General features: G+C 44.7%; 1 protein-coding gene across 9 annotated transcripts in view; it reads left to right on the top strand.

Annotated features, from left to right (window-relative positions):
• The window catches only part of Atxn2 (ataxin 2), a 93988-nt gene extending 80527 nt beyond the window's left edge, over positions 1–13461 (top strand). For 4 of the 9 annotated variants that reach the window (XM_027414072.2, XM_027414078.2, XM_027414076.2 and 1 more), the window contains 6 exons: positions 624–756; positions 4052–4105; positions 9245–9390; positions 10111–10338; positions 12059–12227; positions 13039–13461. In XM_027414072.2, the coding sequence (XP_027269873.1) occupies positions 624–756; positions 4052–4105; positions 9245–9390; positions 10111–10338; positions 12059–12227; positions 13039–13067 (759 nt within the window). In that variant the 3' untranslated portion in view covers positions 13068–13461. The other 5 variants (XM_027414073.2, XM_027414074.2, XM_027414075.2 and 2 more) reach the window with 4 other exon arrangements.
• The last annotated feature ends 690 nt before the right edge of the window (positions 13462–14151 follow it).

Here is a 14151-nt window from a genome sequence, read left to right on the forward strand (position 1 = left end):
TTTAATCCCAGCACTCGGGAGGCAGAGGCAGGCGGATCTCTGTGAGTTCCAGACCAGCCTGGTCTACAAGAGCTAGTTCCAGGACAGCCTCCAAAGCCACAGAGAAACCCTGTCTAAAAAAAAAAAAAGAAAGAAAGAAAAAAACTATTTCAGAGGTCTTACACCCTCTTTTCATCTCCATGGACACCTGCACACATACAGTACACAGATAAGTAGGCACATACCCATATACATAAAATAAGTAAATCATAAATTTAAAAAAAAAAAAAAGCATTTCAAAAGGAAGCATCAGTGAAGACTTGAGAACTCTGAAGTGTTCCTGGGAACCATGAAGGTAGGAATCAGAACTAACTGCCCTGGAGTTCAGAAGTCAGGAGTGTTTCCTGCTTTTGAGAGGACCCAGGTTTGGTTCCCAGCACCCACATGGCAGCTCATTGCCTCCTGTAACTCCAGGTTCAAGGGATCTGATGCCTTATTCTGGCCTCTTCAAGCAATAATACAGACATGAGTACATGCATGCACGCATGCACACGCACAGGCGCACGCACACACCATGAATCTTTAGAAGAATCTTAACTAAAACCCACATGATATAATGTTTTTTTCTTTTTGTCTAAACACAGCATCCTCATGTGTACAGCCCTGTCATACAGGGCAATGCCAGAATGATGGCACCACCAGCACATGCACAGCCTGGTTTAGTGTCTTCTTCAGCAACTCAGTTCGGGGCTCATGAGCAGACGCATGCGATGTATGGTAGGAAGCATTTTATTGTCTTTTCTTTGTCTGTGACTACTTATTTTAAAGCTCAGTAAAGATACTTTGTTTAGGAATAGCCTGAGAGAGATGTGGTGGTATGACCCTATTTACTTACTGGCTACTGGGGTTGGGATGGGGACTGATGTGGGAGGAGCACTTAAGCCCAGCATTAGAGACACGCCTGGGCAACATAGAGACAAGAAGTAAAGGTAAAAGTAACCTGACCCTGATGTTGAGAGCCTTAAAACAAAAAACAAATGACTTACAGGTATTGCAATCTGTTTCTACATTGTACCTGCAGTTCCTCTGTCTTGACATGTTTCTCCTTTTTAAAAAATGAGGACATGTGCCAGGTTTGGTGGTGCACACCTTTAATCCTAGTGCTCAGGAAGGAAGGCAGAGGCAGGTAAATCTCTTGAGTTTGAGGTCAGCCGGGTCTACATAGTGAGTCCCAGGACAGCCAGAGCTACAGAGACCCTGTGTCAGAAGGGAAAAAAATAGTAATAGAGAACAACTTTGTGGGAGAGAGGTATCATCCTTCCTTTCTGCCTGTGTCATTCCACTTACACTGCCTAAGCCTTGCAGGAAAGGGTGTGCCATCCTTCTTTCTTCCACATCTTATCACGTAGTCGTTGGACCATGCTTGTATGCTTTTTACATTGTACCTTGACTTATGCCTAGAATTAAAACACTATGACAAACTTAACTCATCATTATTTTCATAGTGATATTTCAACATTTATGGAGTATTAGATGAGTATCGCTTATTTATACAATTGAGAAATGTATAGTCAGGACTAAGATTTTAAGTATTTACAGCTGCAGCTATACAGACATTGTGTTTGTAGTTGTTTTAGTTTGATGCCTTATATGAGCATATGCAGGGCAGTTACATTTATAGGTCTGGTAAACACTTCCTTGATCCTTCTTGATGGTTGTAACATTATGTTGGCTGATTAAGACTAGGATTGGAGGCCGGACGTTGATGGTGCATGCCTTTATAATCCCAGCACTCACTAGGCAGAGGTAGGCGGATCTCTGTGAGTTCGAGGCCAGCCTGGTCTCCAGAGCAAGTGTCAGGACAGGCTCCAAAGCTACACAGAGAAACCCTGTCTGGAAAAACCAAAGGGGGGCGGGGACTAGGATTGGGCAGCCCCGAGTGTTTTTCCTGTATTTGTAACCACACACCTACCACCAGAGTTCATTAGTAGTTAGAATATATACCATGGAAAACATTATCCTTTTTAAAATTCTGAAGTCTGCTTGTTCCTCATTAATTAGGAGTTCTCTATTAGTATTATTATGCACTAGGTGTTTAGAATAAAGAATAGGGTAATTGCTATGCTATCAAGAATTCTGTCTGTTTTCCTGGCATGGTAAGCAAGTACATTTCAGCCCTGTGAATACCAGGAAAAAGGGATCCAGAAGTTCAGAGACCAGTCTCAAATAAAAGCCCCCTGTTATTAGATTTGTAAGACTGGCCTGGTTTCTGTTTTCCTCATGACGTGTCTGTCCTTCAGTGTGTGTTCCCTAGGACTATGTTAGCCTTTGTCTGGAAAGACTCTGGTGACCCTCTCACTGGCTTTCCTGCAGCCGGCATGTTCTCCCAAAGTTTTTCCAGCTTGTCAAAGACTTGGTTAGATTGTGGTTACTGCAGCCTCAACAAAGGCACTACTTCCCTCCTGTGTTCTGCATGCCCCCATTGGATTAAGAGGGAACTCTGGAGCTGAAGTTTGCAGTGCTTTTAGGAACAGCCATTGTGGCTGCCAGTGCAGCGCTACAGAAGCTGCCTGCTTGTAGGTGGGTGGGACTGCTCCTCTGGGTTTGCCTTGATCACGCAGCTACTAAAAAGCACACTAAAAAATTGTTTTCTTTTTTCTTCAATCACAAGTCCTTTTTAAAATGTGTTTATATAAGCTTGTCAGTACCTTGCCAGTAATTTCAGTTAGTTTGGCTCTTCTTCTGGCCAGTTATGCCAAAATACTGTTTAAAAACTGTTGTATGAGAATGCTAATTTTATGATCATTTCCTTTGAAAAGTAAGTATTTTATATAACTCAAATCAAATGCTTGAATTACATTGACTTCTATATAACTACAGATTTTGTGATGTGGTGCTTTGCCCCAGTTGTTGATGCTAATTTCACATCTCCTTTTTTGTTGGTGGTTACTGCTCCAGTCAAGGCAAGGGCCCTTCATGGTAAGGTTTTGGTTTCTCTGTGTAGCTTTGGAGCCTGTCCTGGTACTCACTCTGTAAACCAGGCTGGCCTTGAAATTACAGAGATCCACCTGCCTCTGCCTCCCAAGTACTGATTAAAGGCGTGCACCACCACCACTTCCCAGCCAACCTTGTACTCTTTTAAGAAAGGACTTTTGTTAGCACCTCGCCGTGCTGCCTGTGCCCTCCTAAGAAGTGACTTTAACTTCTGCCTCTTCATATTCAGGCTCCTGCTCATCTCAGTTGGTTCATTTTCAGAAACAATGCTAAGGCCGATCTGACAAGTTGGTCAGAAGAACTGAATGTGTTCTTCCTCTCTCCACCTCCACTTTCCCGAAAAAACAGCATCTCTATTTAGCCCTGGCTAGCCTGGAACTTGCTATGTAGACCAGGTTGGCCTTGAACCTGCCTCTGCCTCCCAAGTACTGAGATGAAAGGTGTGCACAGCCACACCCAGCTAAATATTTTTAATGTGTGGTTTGATGCAAATAAGTTTTTAAGTATAATAAACATAAATAAAATCTCTCATAATCTGTCTGCCTGACAGCCACTTGTTAATGTTGGTATGCACTCTCCCAGGTGCTTTAATGATGCCCTTTTATACAGACAAATTTTAGTAAGAAATGGTGTAATACTTATATTTACATTTTTATATCGTGAACCTTGGAATTCACTACCAGGGGTTTGTGATGACATTTGTGTTGCTGTGGAAAATTGTGTATCATGAATTTGCTTAAGTATTACATTATCTTGGTACATTGCTTATATCAAGGCTGTTTAGATGCCATGTTGGTCTTTTTATCAGTTAATGGTTCTATATCAGATAATAATCTTATTCTTTTTATTTAAGCAAGTCTGCATTCGGACTTGCTCCCTCAGTACAGAAGGAAAGCCTTCCGGTTCAGTCCTGTTCGCTTGTAAATCTCTGCAGCAATGCTTATTTACAGTGCTGGTCACTCCCTGTCAAAACGAACCGTGCGTGAATACAAAAGATCACTGAATGTATCGGACTTTCCAGAGCACCAGGAATGCACACCTCAAGAGGCTAATTTACCTTTCTATTTCCCAAATTCAGCATGTCCCAAATTACCATACAACAAGGAGACAAGCCCTTCTTTCTACTTTGCCAGTGAGTTGGGTTTTTTATACTAATTTTAATTACACAGTAAACACTAAGGGATACATTTTAAAGAGTATTTTCCTTCTGCTAGACAGAATCAAACTATGCATGTTGGGGCTGGGGATGTGGCTCAGTGATAGAGTACTTGCCCTAGCATGCACTAGATCTGAATTCATTACCTAGTACAAAAAAACAAACAAACAGAAAACCTTGTGACTGTGTTTGTCTAATTCACAGTTTTGACAGAAGAATTTGCCCATTTAATAAGGTGGGAACAAAGAAAGGCTGAGCTATTTCAGGAAGCAGTTTTTGCATACAAAGCAAGAGTGTAATTGTGTGGGAAATACCTTATGTTTGTCTCATTCAGGAAACTTTCTGAACAACTAATACTATTTTATACACAAACTTTGTTAGTATACAGCTGAAAGCACTAGTTTTGTAGTCTCCTAGCATGACAGAGAAGTGTCCTCACTGGAGTTCCTATAGCAAAGGGTGGATAAAGGTACTTGGAGAGGTCGGTCTGTCTTTGCATGACTAGAGGCTTAGAGTACTTGCTTGGAGTATATTTGGTAAGAGTGTCTAGAGCTCCCTTCGCATGAGAAGGCCTGTGGGAGCATAGGCCTCGAAGGCAACAGTATGAGGTCAAGATTGCCTTATTCCTAAGTGAACTTGATATATGGATTTTCCCTATTTGGGAGGACAGTGTTTTAAAATAAAGCAGATCATGGGCTTTGGGAGTAGACACCCTTGAGAAATGTGTGCTGCTGATGTCACTTCGTATGAAACATGAGATCTAGAGAACACTGAGATTTTACTTTCTTATAATAGGGACTAAATATTGGGTTATTTTGAAATGACTACTAATCATCAGATACAGGGTTTTGGAAACATTTTGACCTTAAATTTTCATTAATTGGGCTGGAGAGATGGCTCAGAGGTTAAGAGTACAAAATCTTTTTAAAAAAATTTTTTTTTTCATTAATTGTGCCAAAGCCTTGGTATCCAAAATAAGTTGCCATTTTCTAGTACCAGGGATAAGTTAACAAATGGAGTCCTTCCTGCTCTTGGGAAAGTAGTCTTGTTAATTGTGCCATGAAGAGGGCTTTAAGGACACGGTTTGAGGTCTCACGTGCAGTCATCCTCAGCATCTTGCTATCTGTTGTCTCTGGTACAGTCGTTGTCCTGTAAATGGTTAAAGGTCCTTAATCAGCATCCCTGAGCTCTAAAAGCCTGAGCATAGCTTCCTCCTGAAAGGAGTCAGCACTAAAGCCAACAGCTGCCAGTGGGGCTTTTAGTTGCCATGGTGTTCTACACCTATTCCACTTGCATTTTGCCTTGGTTTGGTTAGTTGTTTCTTATCCCCTTTCTTCCTTCGTTGAGTCGTGCCCCTCTTTTGCAATTAGTGTTGGAGTTGGAGGATCGTGTTCTGCTTGTTTTCCAGTGCTGATGATCACCAATAACTTGTACAACCAAGTGAAAATGACAGAATCTATTTACAGATCAAACACGTGGCCCTGTGGACTGTATTTGCTTCTGTTAACATCTTTAACTTAGGAGACTGTTTTTGGAATGTGGTTAATATTTTAAAAATTGACTAGTGGAATATTTATATTTTAAATATTTATGTCAAGAAACACTTTGCCTCACCTTACCCAGCTTTCAAGAGGCTGCTGAAGTCTTGTAAGCAGCGGGTTAGCTGGTGAATAGACATTTTAGAGTTTCTGAGAGGATTCAGTCTAACCGGTAGTTAACCGGTAGAAGAGAAACCATTTAATCCTTCCTTAGCTGAAACCATTGTTCTCCGCTCTCCCCAAATTCTACTCTTATTTACCATGTTCTTCTTCCTTCTCCCATCTCTGCTCTTTCAGCTGTTTTCCCTTGTTTTTATACTTTCACTCTTTACTGTTAAGTGGAGTGCCTGTGTGAGGCTCCCATTTCCCTGGTTTCTCACTTTATTAGCAAGGGGGAAAAGTTACTCTGTAAGGTGCTTGCTTGTTTTAGACCCTTTGAGGCAGAAAATTTCTAGTGATGCTTCTGAAAGTGCTGCCTGCAGCTTCATTACAGTTCTTCTTACAGTTCTGGCTTTTACTTCTAAGGACTTGCTACTTGGTGTTTAGGAGGAAGGTGAGCTCTGTTTCATTTTGGGGTTTTTATAGACAAAGATTGTATGGATTCAGCGATTGAGTTCTTTACAGCATTGATGTGCATGCAGATTGTTTAAATAGAATACTCACGCTACAGAAACACATTGTTAAAAATGCATAGCAGTGGGCCTGGAGAGTCAGCTCAGTCAGTGGTAAGAGCACTGGCTACTCTTGTAAGAGGACCCAGGTTTGGTTCCCAGCACCCACATGACTGCTCATAACAGTCTATACCTAGTTCCGAGGGATCCAAAGCTCTCTTCTGGTCTCTGTGGGCACTGCACACATGTGTTGCACAAACTTACTTACATACAGGCAAAATACATGCATATAATAAAAATAAATCTTTTTAAAAGATGTATATATAGGTCCAGCAAGTTGGCTCAATTATGAAAATCACTGTGCGTGCAACCCTGGCAACTGGAGTTCAAAACTCCAGAATCCATAAGAAGGTAGAAGGAGAAAACCAGCTCTGCTGACTATCACATGAAAGCCATGTCATGTTCCTTCACTCTCACCCCATAGCTAGCATACACACACATCAATAATAATTTTAAAGTTTTTAAATGCATAGTTAAAGTTGGTATAATGTATGTCTTGCCTATTCAAGAAGCTAAAGCAGGAAGTTTGGTTGAGCCTAAGAGTTTGGAGCCAGCCAGGCAATGTAGAAAGAACGTTGAATATAAAAATAAATCAAGCCGGGTGTTGGTGGTGCACGCCTTTAATCCCAGCACTCAGGAGGCAGAGGCAGGTGGATCTCTGTGAGTTCGAGGCCAGCCTGGTCTTCAGAGCGAGTGCCAGGATAGGCTCCAAAGCTATACAAAGAAACCCTGCCTCGAAAAAAAAAATAATAATAATAAAATAAATCAAAACTGGATGTGGTAGTAGAATCGGAACCCATCATGTGAGAAGCTAAGTTCTCTTAGACGTTCAAGGTCATCCTGAGCATAATGAGTTTGAGGGTTTGAACTACATAATGAGAGTTGAGGCTCCATTAGTCCCTCCTTCTAATTAATTGCTAAATTTTACAAATGTGGCTAAGGATGTTAACTTCGTGGTAGACTCTGTACTTAGTGTGCAGGATATTCTGGCTTTGATCCTGAGCATAAAATGTGAGGTAGTAGTAAAGCTATTTCATCCTGGCTGAGTATGTATGGTTTGATGCAGTCAGGAGGATGGTGGGTTCCAGGCCAACTTGGGGTGTGAAAGAAAAAGAAAAGAATAAAAATCTTGAATTTTTTTTACAGGCGGCAATATCAAGACCTTTTTCCAGTTGACTAATTTAATTTTGAGACTTGATGAACATAATCACTGTTACTGCAATGGCTGTGGTTTCCATGATGAAAGTGGTGCAGCATTTTGCTAGAGCTTCCTTCAGAGTTATTTGTTGTTTTCCCCTTCTTGAGCTAGAACAGGGCCTTCTGGGCAAAGCTCTGCCTTAATCTGTGTCTCCCCACCTTTTCCTTTTCTTGTTTGTGTTCTAAATACTTAGGAATTAATTACTAATGAAATTTCAGATTTCTTGGGCTTCTCTACCAACCATCTTTATGAAACCCCGTAAGTAGAGGATTTTTGTCCCTTCGTTGGATTGCTACAAAGGAAACAATAAACAGTGGGTGGGGTTTTAATATATGTGGTTTAAGAATGAGACTTTTGGACCAGTCATCATCATCCAGCAGCATAGGCTCCATTAGGAGACCGTGTCTCCAAGAAGGAAAGTACTGTAAGTACTGTCATGGTTATAGGTGGCTTCTAACAAGACAGAGACTCTCTGACTTACAGAAAACCATCACGTTGAAAACACTTGAGATTAGGCTGCGGTGGTTTTCTCATTACCATGTCTGTTGGCTCTTACAGTTTAGGAAGCTTGACCGAGGTCTAAACAAAACCACCTCCATCAGTCTAAGCCAGATACTGAGGAACACTGGTGACAGCTGTCGCCTTGGTGGTTTGGTGTACAGGTCATCCCCAGCTCTGACATTCTTCTGAGATGCATTCACCATTCAAGACCACACTATTGGGAATAGAGTGTCCTTCATTGTCCATCCTCTATACCACTGAGGTGGTACACAGCCAGCATCCTCCATGCTGGCCATTGTCAGGAGCTTTGCTGACTCTGTTTTTGTTTCTCTGCCACATTCCGTGTTTGCTGACATATTATCTGAAGAGCATGAACGTGATATAACAGCTTGGGTGTGAAGGGCTCAGGGTCTGGTACTGGGAGACCTATGACTTAAGAGCACTCCATTTTCTGCTTGCTATTAAGTTTGAACCCATGAGCTATCCAGAGTCACGGGAATAGTGAGTGAGGCCTTCCCAGGTTTTTCATGTTCAGCCTGCTGTTGTGAAGGCACAGGTTTGCCTAATACTTCATCTTGTTTGGTACCAAGGTGGGGCCCATACTAGATGGATAAAAACCTGCCCCTGGGTCTTTTGTCTTTGTGATCACATTTTAATAGGGTCATCATGTTTCCTTTGTTATTCTAGTGAACAGGATGGGGTGGGCAGTTTCATCTCCAGGCTTAATTAGGAGCTCCTCAGTAGGAATCAGGAGTGGAATGGATGCTGTGACTGACATGGCAATGACCTTGTCCTTGCCCCTAGCTTCACTAATGTGGGCACTGAGACTGTAGGACAGTAGCATGGTGAGTGTAGCCAAATGATGGCCTTGAGAGAGAGAGAGGCTGTACCTGTCTTCATGTGAGCCAGAGTGATTTTTGGAGTTGTTTCTGCCCTCCAAAAGAAATAGGATTATTTTGAGTAAACTCAAATTAACTCAATGTTGATGTAATGTGCAGAGCTGTAACATGTGAGTTAATGCTGACCTTGTTAAGCAGAGCCCTTATGTCTATTTTCCAGTCTGCCTGATGTAAATGGATGCAGAGAATGCCAGTGGCATGGGTTAGATTGTAGTGGTTGTGAAAGCATTCAGTGAAGCTTTGGGATTGGGCTGGGATTGGTCATCAGCATGTATCAATTGTATACATTCCTTTTCCTTTTGCCTTAGTTTCCACGGGCTCCCTTGCTCAGCAGTATGCACATCCTAATGCCACCCTGCATCCACATACGCCCCATCCTCAGCCTTCGGCCACTCCCACTGGACAGCAACAAAGCCAGCATGGTGGAAATCATCCTGCACCCAGTCCTGTTCAGGTAAGAAGAGCCGTGGCCTGTGCATGCACAGCTGCTTCCTTGTCCCTGCTACTTACACGTCTCTGTGTGATCAGGACATATGAGACAGCCATCCTTATGTAGCTGCAGGTAGTTGTGGGTTCAGGGGAGGGCTTGAAAATGTCAAGTAAGCCGTACCCTCGGGGTAAATGCCGGAAACATGAGTGTGGAAAAGCTACTTTAGACTTAACAAAGAACTTTAAGCTAAAGTACTGTCTGGAATTTCATTCCTGAAGCCACTCAATAATGCTGCTTTCCTATTGGCTGCTGCTTTTTTTTTCCCCCAAGATGGTTTCTCTGTGTAATAGTCCTGAGTGTCTTGGAACTCATTTTGTAGACCACACTGGCCTCAAACTCACAGAGATCTGCCTCTGCCTCTGCCTCCCAAGTGCTGGGATTAAAGGCTTGGCCACCACTGCCCAGCTGCCTGTTGGCTTCTTTAGTCATATTAGCTAGTGGGGCAGTTGACAGCCTGACATCTTGTCGGTTGTTCCACCTCTGCTTGTTTGTACCTGTAACTGCCAGGCTGAGACTTGGGCTTGAGAACCCAGAAAAGACCATCTGGACAAGAGATGCCCATGATGCTCTTCTCCCTGCATCTCCTGGGCATGGCTAGAGTTGGGTGGGGCTTCTGCTGCCTTCAGTGTGTGAAGCTCTGACCCTAATGACTTCTCAGTAAAGAAGTTTCCCATTGCTTTGCAGCACCATCAACATCAAGCCGCCCAAGCTCTTCATCTGGCCAGTCCACAGCAGCAGTCAGCCATTTACCACGCGGGGCTGGCACCAACCCCACCTTCCATGACACCTGCTTCCAATACACAGTCTCCACAGAGCAGTTTCCCAGCAGCACAACAGACGGTCTTCACCATCCACCCTTCTCATGTTCAGCCGGCATATACCACCCCTCCCCACATGGCCCACGTACCTCAGGTAAACCAGCACTAGCCAAGTTTCTGTGAAGGCCACGTAGGGTGTGGTGGTTGTCAGATAAGCAGCAAGGAGCCAGATGCTCCCCAAGCCAGGAAACCCTATGTGTGGTGCCATCTGCCTGTCTCCCCCTCCCTGCTTAGTATGTGATCTTCTGGCCCTCAGTGAATGTTGCTATGATTTTGTGATGGGATCAGTGAAATTGTGACTTAGCAATTCCCAGCTGAGACCTTAAAACTCTGAGTCTGGAATGCACCCCAGTCCTTTCCTTTCTGTGTCTGCTTTGCTCCGTCTTTCTAGCTTAACCACTATGTGTCTATGTGTCCACACACAGACACCTCTACACATGCACACATGGGAGCCCGGAAGGGATGGCAGGCAGGCTTTCAATGGTTCTCAGCTCTCTGAGGTGACTGCACTAGGCCTGTTAGCTTGAATGTTAGACACACGAATTCCGGGACGGGTCTCAGTTGTTTGCCTGGTTACCCTCTATCTGCTGCAATCCTGTGTTGTGCTTCCTGAGCGCTTGGCCTTGGACTATGGTGCAGTGTAACTGAAGCTCCAGGGCAGCCCAGGGCCAGGGGAGGCCTCCATGGCTCTTAGTGTGAGGTGGCTGCATCAGGTGTCTCTGCTACTTTGATTGTAGCTGCCTGAGGCGGGTCTCACTTAGGTTTACTGAATGACTCCATTTCCTGTCACAGTGCGCCAGTGAGGCTCTGGCAAGGTGTGAGCTAGGGATGCTGTGCAGTTGGGTCTCTTGCAGAAGGCTAGTTTGTTACTAGGTGTTCTTTCCCCAGAGCTAAGGGTCTGTAGTATATACTCCTGTTGATTGGCTGGTGACAGTTGGGAGGGGAGCCAGTTTGGTCAGTGTGCTTTGGTGGAGTGAAACTTAAGAGAGCCAGGGTCCTGTAAGTGTCTAGCAGAGGCTGCGAATTTACTTTAAGATGGGCTATCCCCAAACCTCAATTGTGTGTTTGTGTAGAAGGGTAAGAGGCTTAACATAGGGAAAACAGAGAACCATGGGCCTGTTTGAAGGTGTGAACCAGCACTTCGCTGGGGTGATGGTCTAGAGCAATGCACACGATGGGAGGCAGGAAGCAGCCTCTTCCTGCTCTGCCCACTCCCTGCAGAGCTGAGGTCGAGCTCACCAACCGGTCAACCAACATCACTTTTCTAAGTTAGACTTGTTGCCACTTGGTACAGGACACCAGGCTGACCCAACTTCAGATCATTCTCATCTCATTGGAGCCATTAACTGCACCCTTTGCTCCATCAGCCAAGCTATTACATTGAGGGGCCTAAGTGCTGCTTCATTGTTTCTGGGGAACCCATCACGACTTGGGGAGGGCGGAAGAGGAGAGACTCAGGAAGCTGCTATGGGTGCTGGGGAGGTAGTCTCCTCACAGGCCCTTCCTTGTCAGTTGCTTTCTGACTTGAAAAGGGCATTGATGTATTTGGCTCCATGCCATAGCAAGTTAAGTATGTGCCCCTCCCGCCCCAATAGAGGCCTGCTCTTGGTGAAGACCTTGCCCTGTGTGATAATCTGTGAGCAGGCACTGGGGACTAGGAAGATGTGGCCAACTTTCCCATCCCAACCCTACAGGATCTGCCTCAAGGAGTCCATCTTGCCCCTTCTTGAGTCCCAGTCCAATGAAAGGAACAGTTGACTTGTTGTTTAAGACGGAGATGTTGCCTGTATGCGTAAAAGAGCTCTCTGTTTCAGGCTCATGTACAGTCAGGAATGGTTCCTTCTCATCCAACTGCCCATGCGCCAATGATGCTAATGACGACACAGCCACCCGGCGGTCCCCAGGCCGCCCTCGCTCAAAGTGCACTACAGCCCATTCCAGTCTCGACAACAGCGCATTTCCCCTATATGACGCACCCTTCAGGTGAGGCGTGTGTGTGCAGGGGCCGCCGGGGCACCCCGAGCATTCTGCTCGCACAGGTAGAATGGCAGGCAGGACCAGTGAGTGTTTCAGGCTCCAAACCTGACTAATAAGGCCCGTCCAAGTGTTTGCAGGAGGGATTGTGATGGTCAGGGAGCATCAGGGCTCAGGGCCTCTGGAGCTGAGTCTGTGTGTGTTCTGCTGGTATCAGGGTTGGCTTGAGAAGCAGCAGCCTCATTCTGGGTAGCTGATGCATGCCGAGGACTCAGTTGGCCTTCCTGGTTATGTATGACAGGCTGGACAGGGCAAGCGTGTTCCTTCCTGAGTCCCTATAGGCTGATGTGGGGGGTTTATACCCATGGCCGACTTTGATTGTAGCTTGGAGAACACTGATGAGCTGTGTGCGGACTGGATTGAGTGTAGTTTTAGCCCCAGCCTGTGCCCTGACACAGGACACCCATGATGTCTCGTACTGGATGGCTGCTGTGGCAATACCTGTCTCCCCTGTGACTTGGAAAGTATTGGTGCTTGGCTAGCATTAGTGGGAGGGGGTTTGAAGGCCTGTGCTCCTGCCCCACAAGCAGCAAGTCCAGGACTTGTATCTGAAGTGGTTTCACGTCTGACTGGTTTGTTTCTCCTCACCCCCTTCCCTCCCCAACCCCACCTTGGCTGCAGCTGGGGGGAGAGGGGCGCTAGCATTAAACCTCCAGTGTTACTCAGCAGGAGAGTAGATGACAGTCATGTGCTGCAGACACTAGGTTGGTGGGCAGTGGTGCCTGTGTTCTGTTTAAATAGCCACTTTTCTTTTTTACAGTACAAGCCCACCACCAACAGCAGTTGTAAGGCTGCCCTGGAGGAACCGAAAGGCCAAATTCCCTCCTCCCTTCTACTGCTTCTACCAACTGGAAGCACAGAAAACTAGAAGTTCATTTATTTTGTTTTTTAAAAAAATACACTGATTTAACATCCGATAGGAATGCTAACAGTTCACTTGCAGTGGAGGATGTTTTGGACCGAGTAGAGGCATGTAGGGACTTGTGGCTGTTCCATAATTCCATGTGCTGTTGCAGGGTCCCGCAAGTACCCAGCTCTGCTTGCTGAAACTGGAAGTTATTTATTTTTTAATGGCCCTTGAGAGTCATGAACGCATCAGCTAGCAAAAGAAGTAACAAGAGTGATTCTTGCTGCTATTACCGCTTTAAAAAAAAAAAAAAAATCAAGACTTGGAACGCCCTTTTACTAAACTTGACAGAAGTTCAGTAAATTCTTACCGCCAAACTGACGGATTATTATTTATAAATCAAGTTTGATGAGGCAATCACTGTCTACAGTGGTTCAACTTTTAAGTTAAGGGAAAACTTTTACTTTGTAGATAATATAAAATAAAAACTAAAAAAAAAATTAAAAAATAAAAAAAGTTTTAAAAACTGATACCCAGTTAGTGTGTGTTTGTGGCGACTCCTGCTGCTGTGGGGTGCAGACCCTGGACAGGCAGGCTAGGTGTACTGTTCCAGGCTCCTATTGGATGAGGTGCTAATCAGTGACTTCTTTTTCACCTTCATCTGGCTCAAGATATCTAGAAAAAGTCAAGACTGAGAAACCCTCTTGGGTGAATTAGTGGAAGGCTGGCCAGAGGTGGGGGGACCATCAAAAGTCTGTATCTATACTTCTTTTTTCCTATCTCCAGACTTAACCAAACCACTATTGATCCACAGTTCAGGCCTGTATTACCAGCAGGGGGCAGGAGAGTTATAACTTCTTTACCAGTCTGGAGGTGTGTCCTTGGTAGCTGAGTGCTTGCTAATAGCACAGAGCGCTGGTTCTATCCCTAGGGGAGCTGGGAAGGGATTCAGAGAACAGGAAAGCCAGAAGAACAGAACTGTCTGCTATAGGGGAAAGGTAAGTGGAGAGGGGGTTGGTGTTGCAG

This window comes from Cricetulus griseus, chromosome 4 (genome assembly GCF_003668045.3).
Source record: "Cricetulus griseus strain 17A/GY chromosome 4, alternate assembly CriGri-PICRH-1.0, whole genome shotgun sequence".
Taxonomy (NCBI): domain Eukaryota; kingdom Metazoa; phylum Chordata; class Mammalia; order Rodentia; family Cricetidae; genus Cricetulus; species Cricetulus griseus.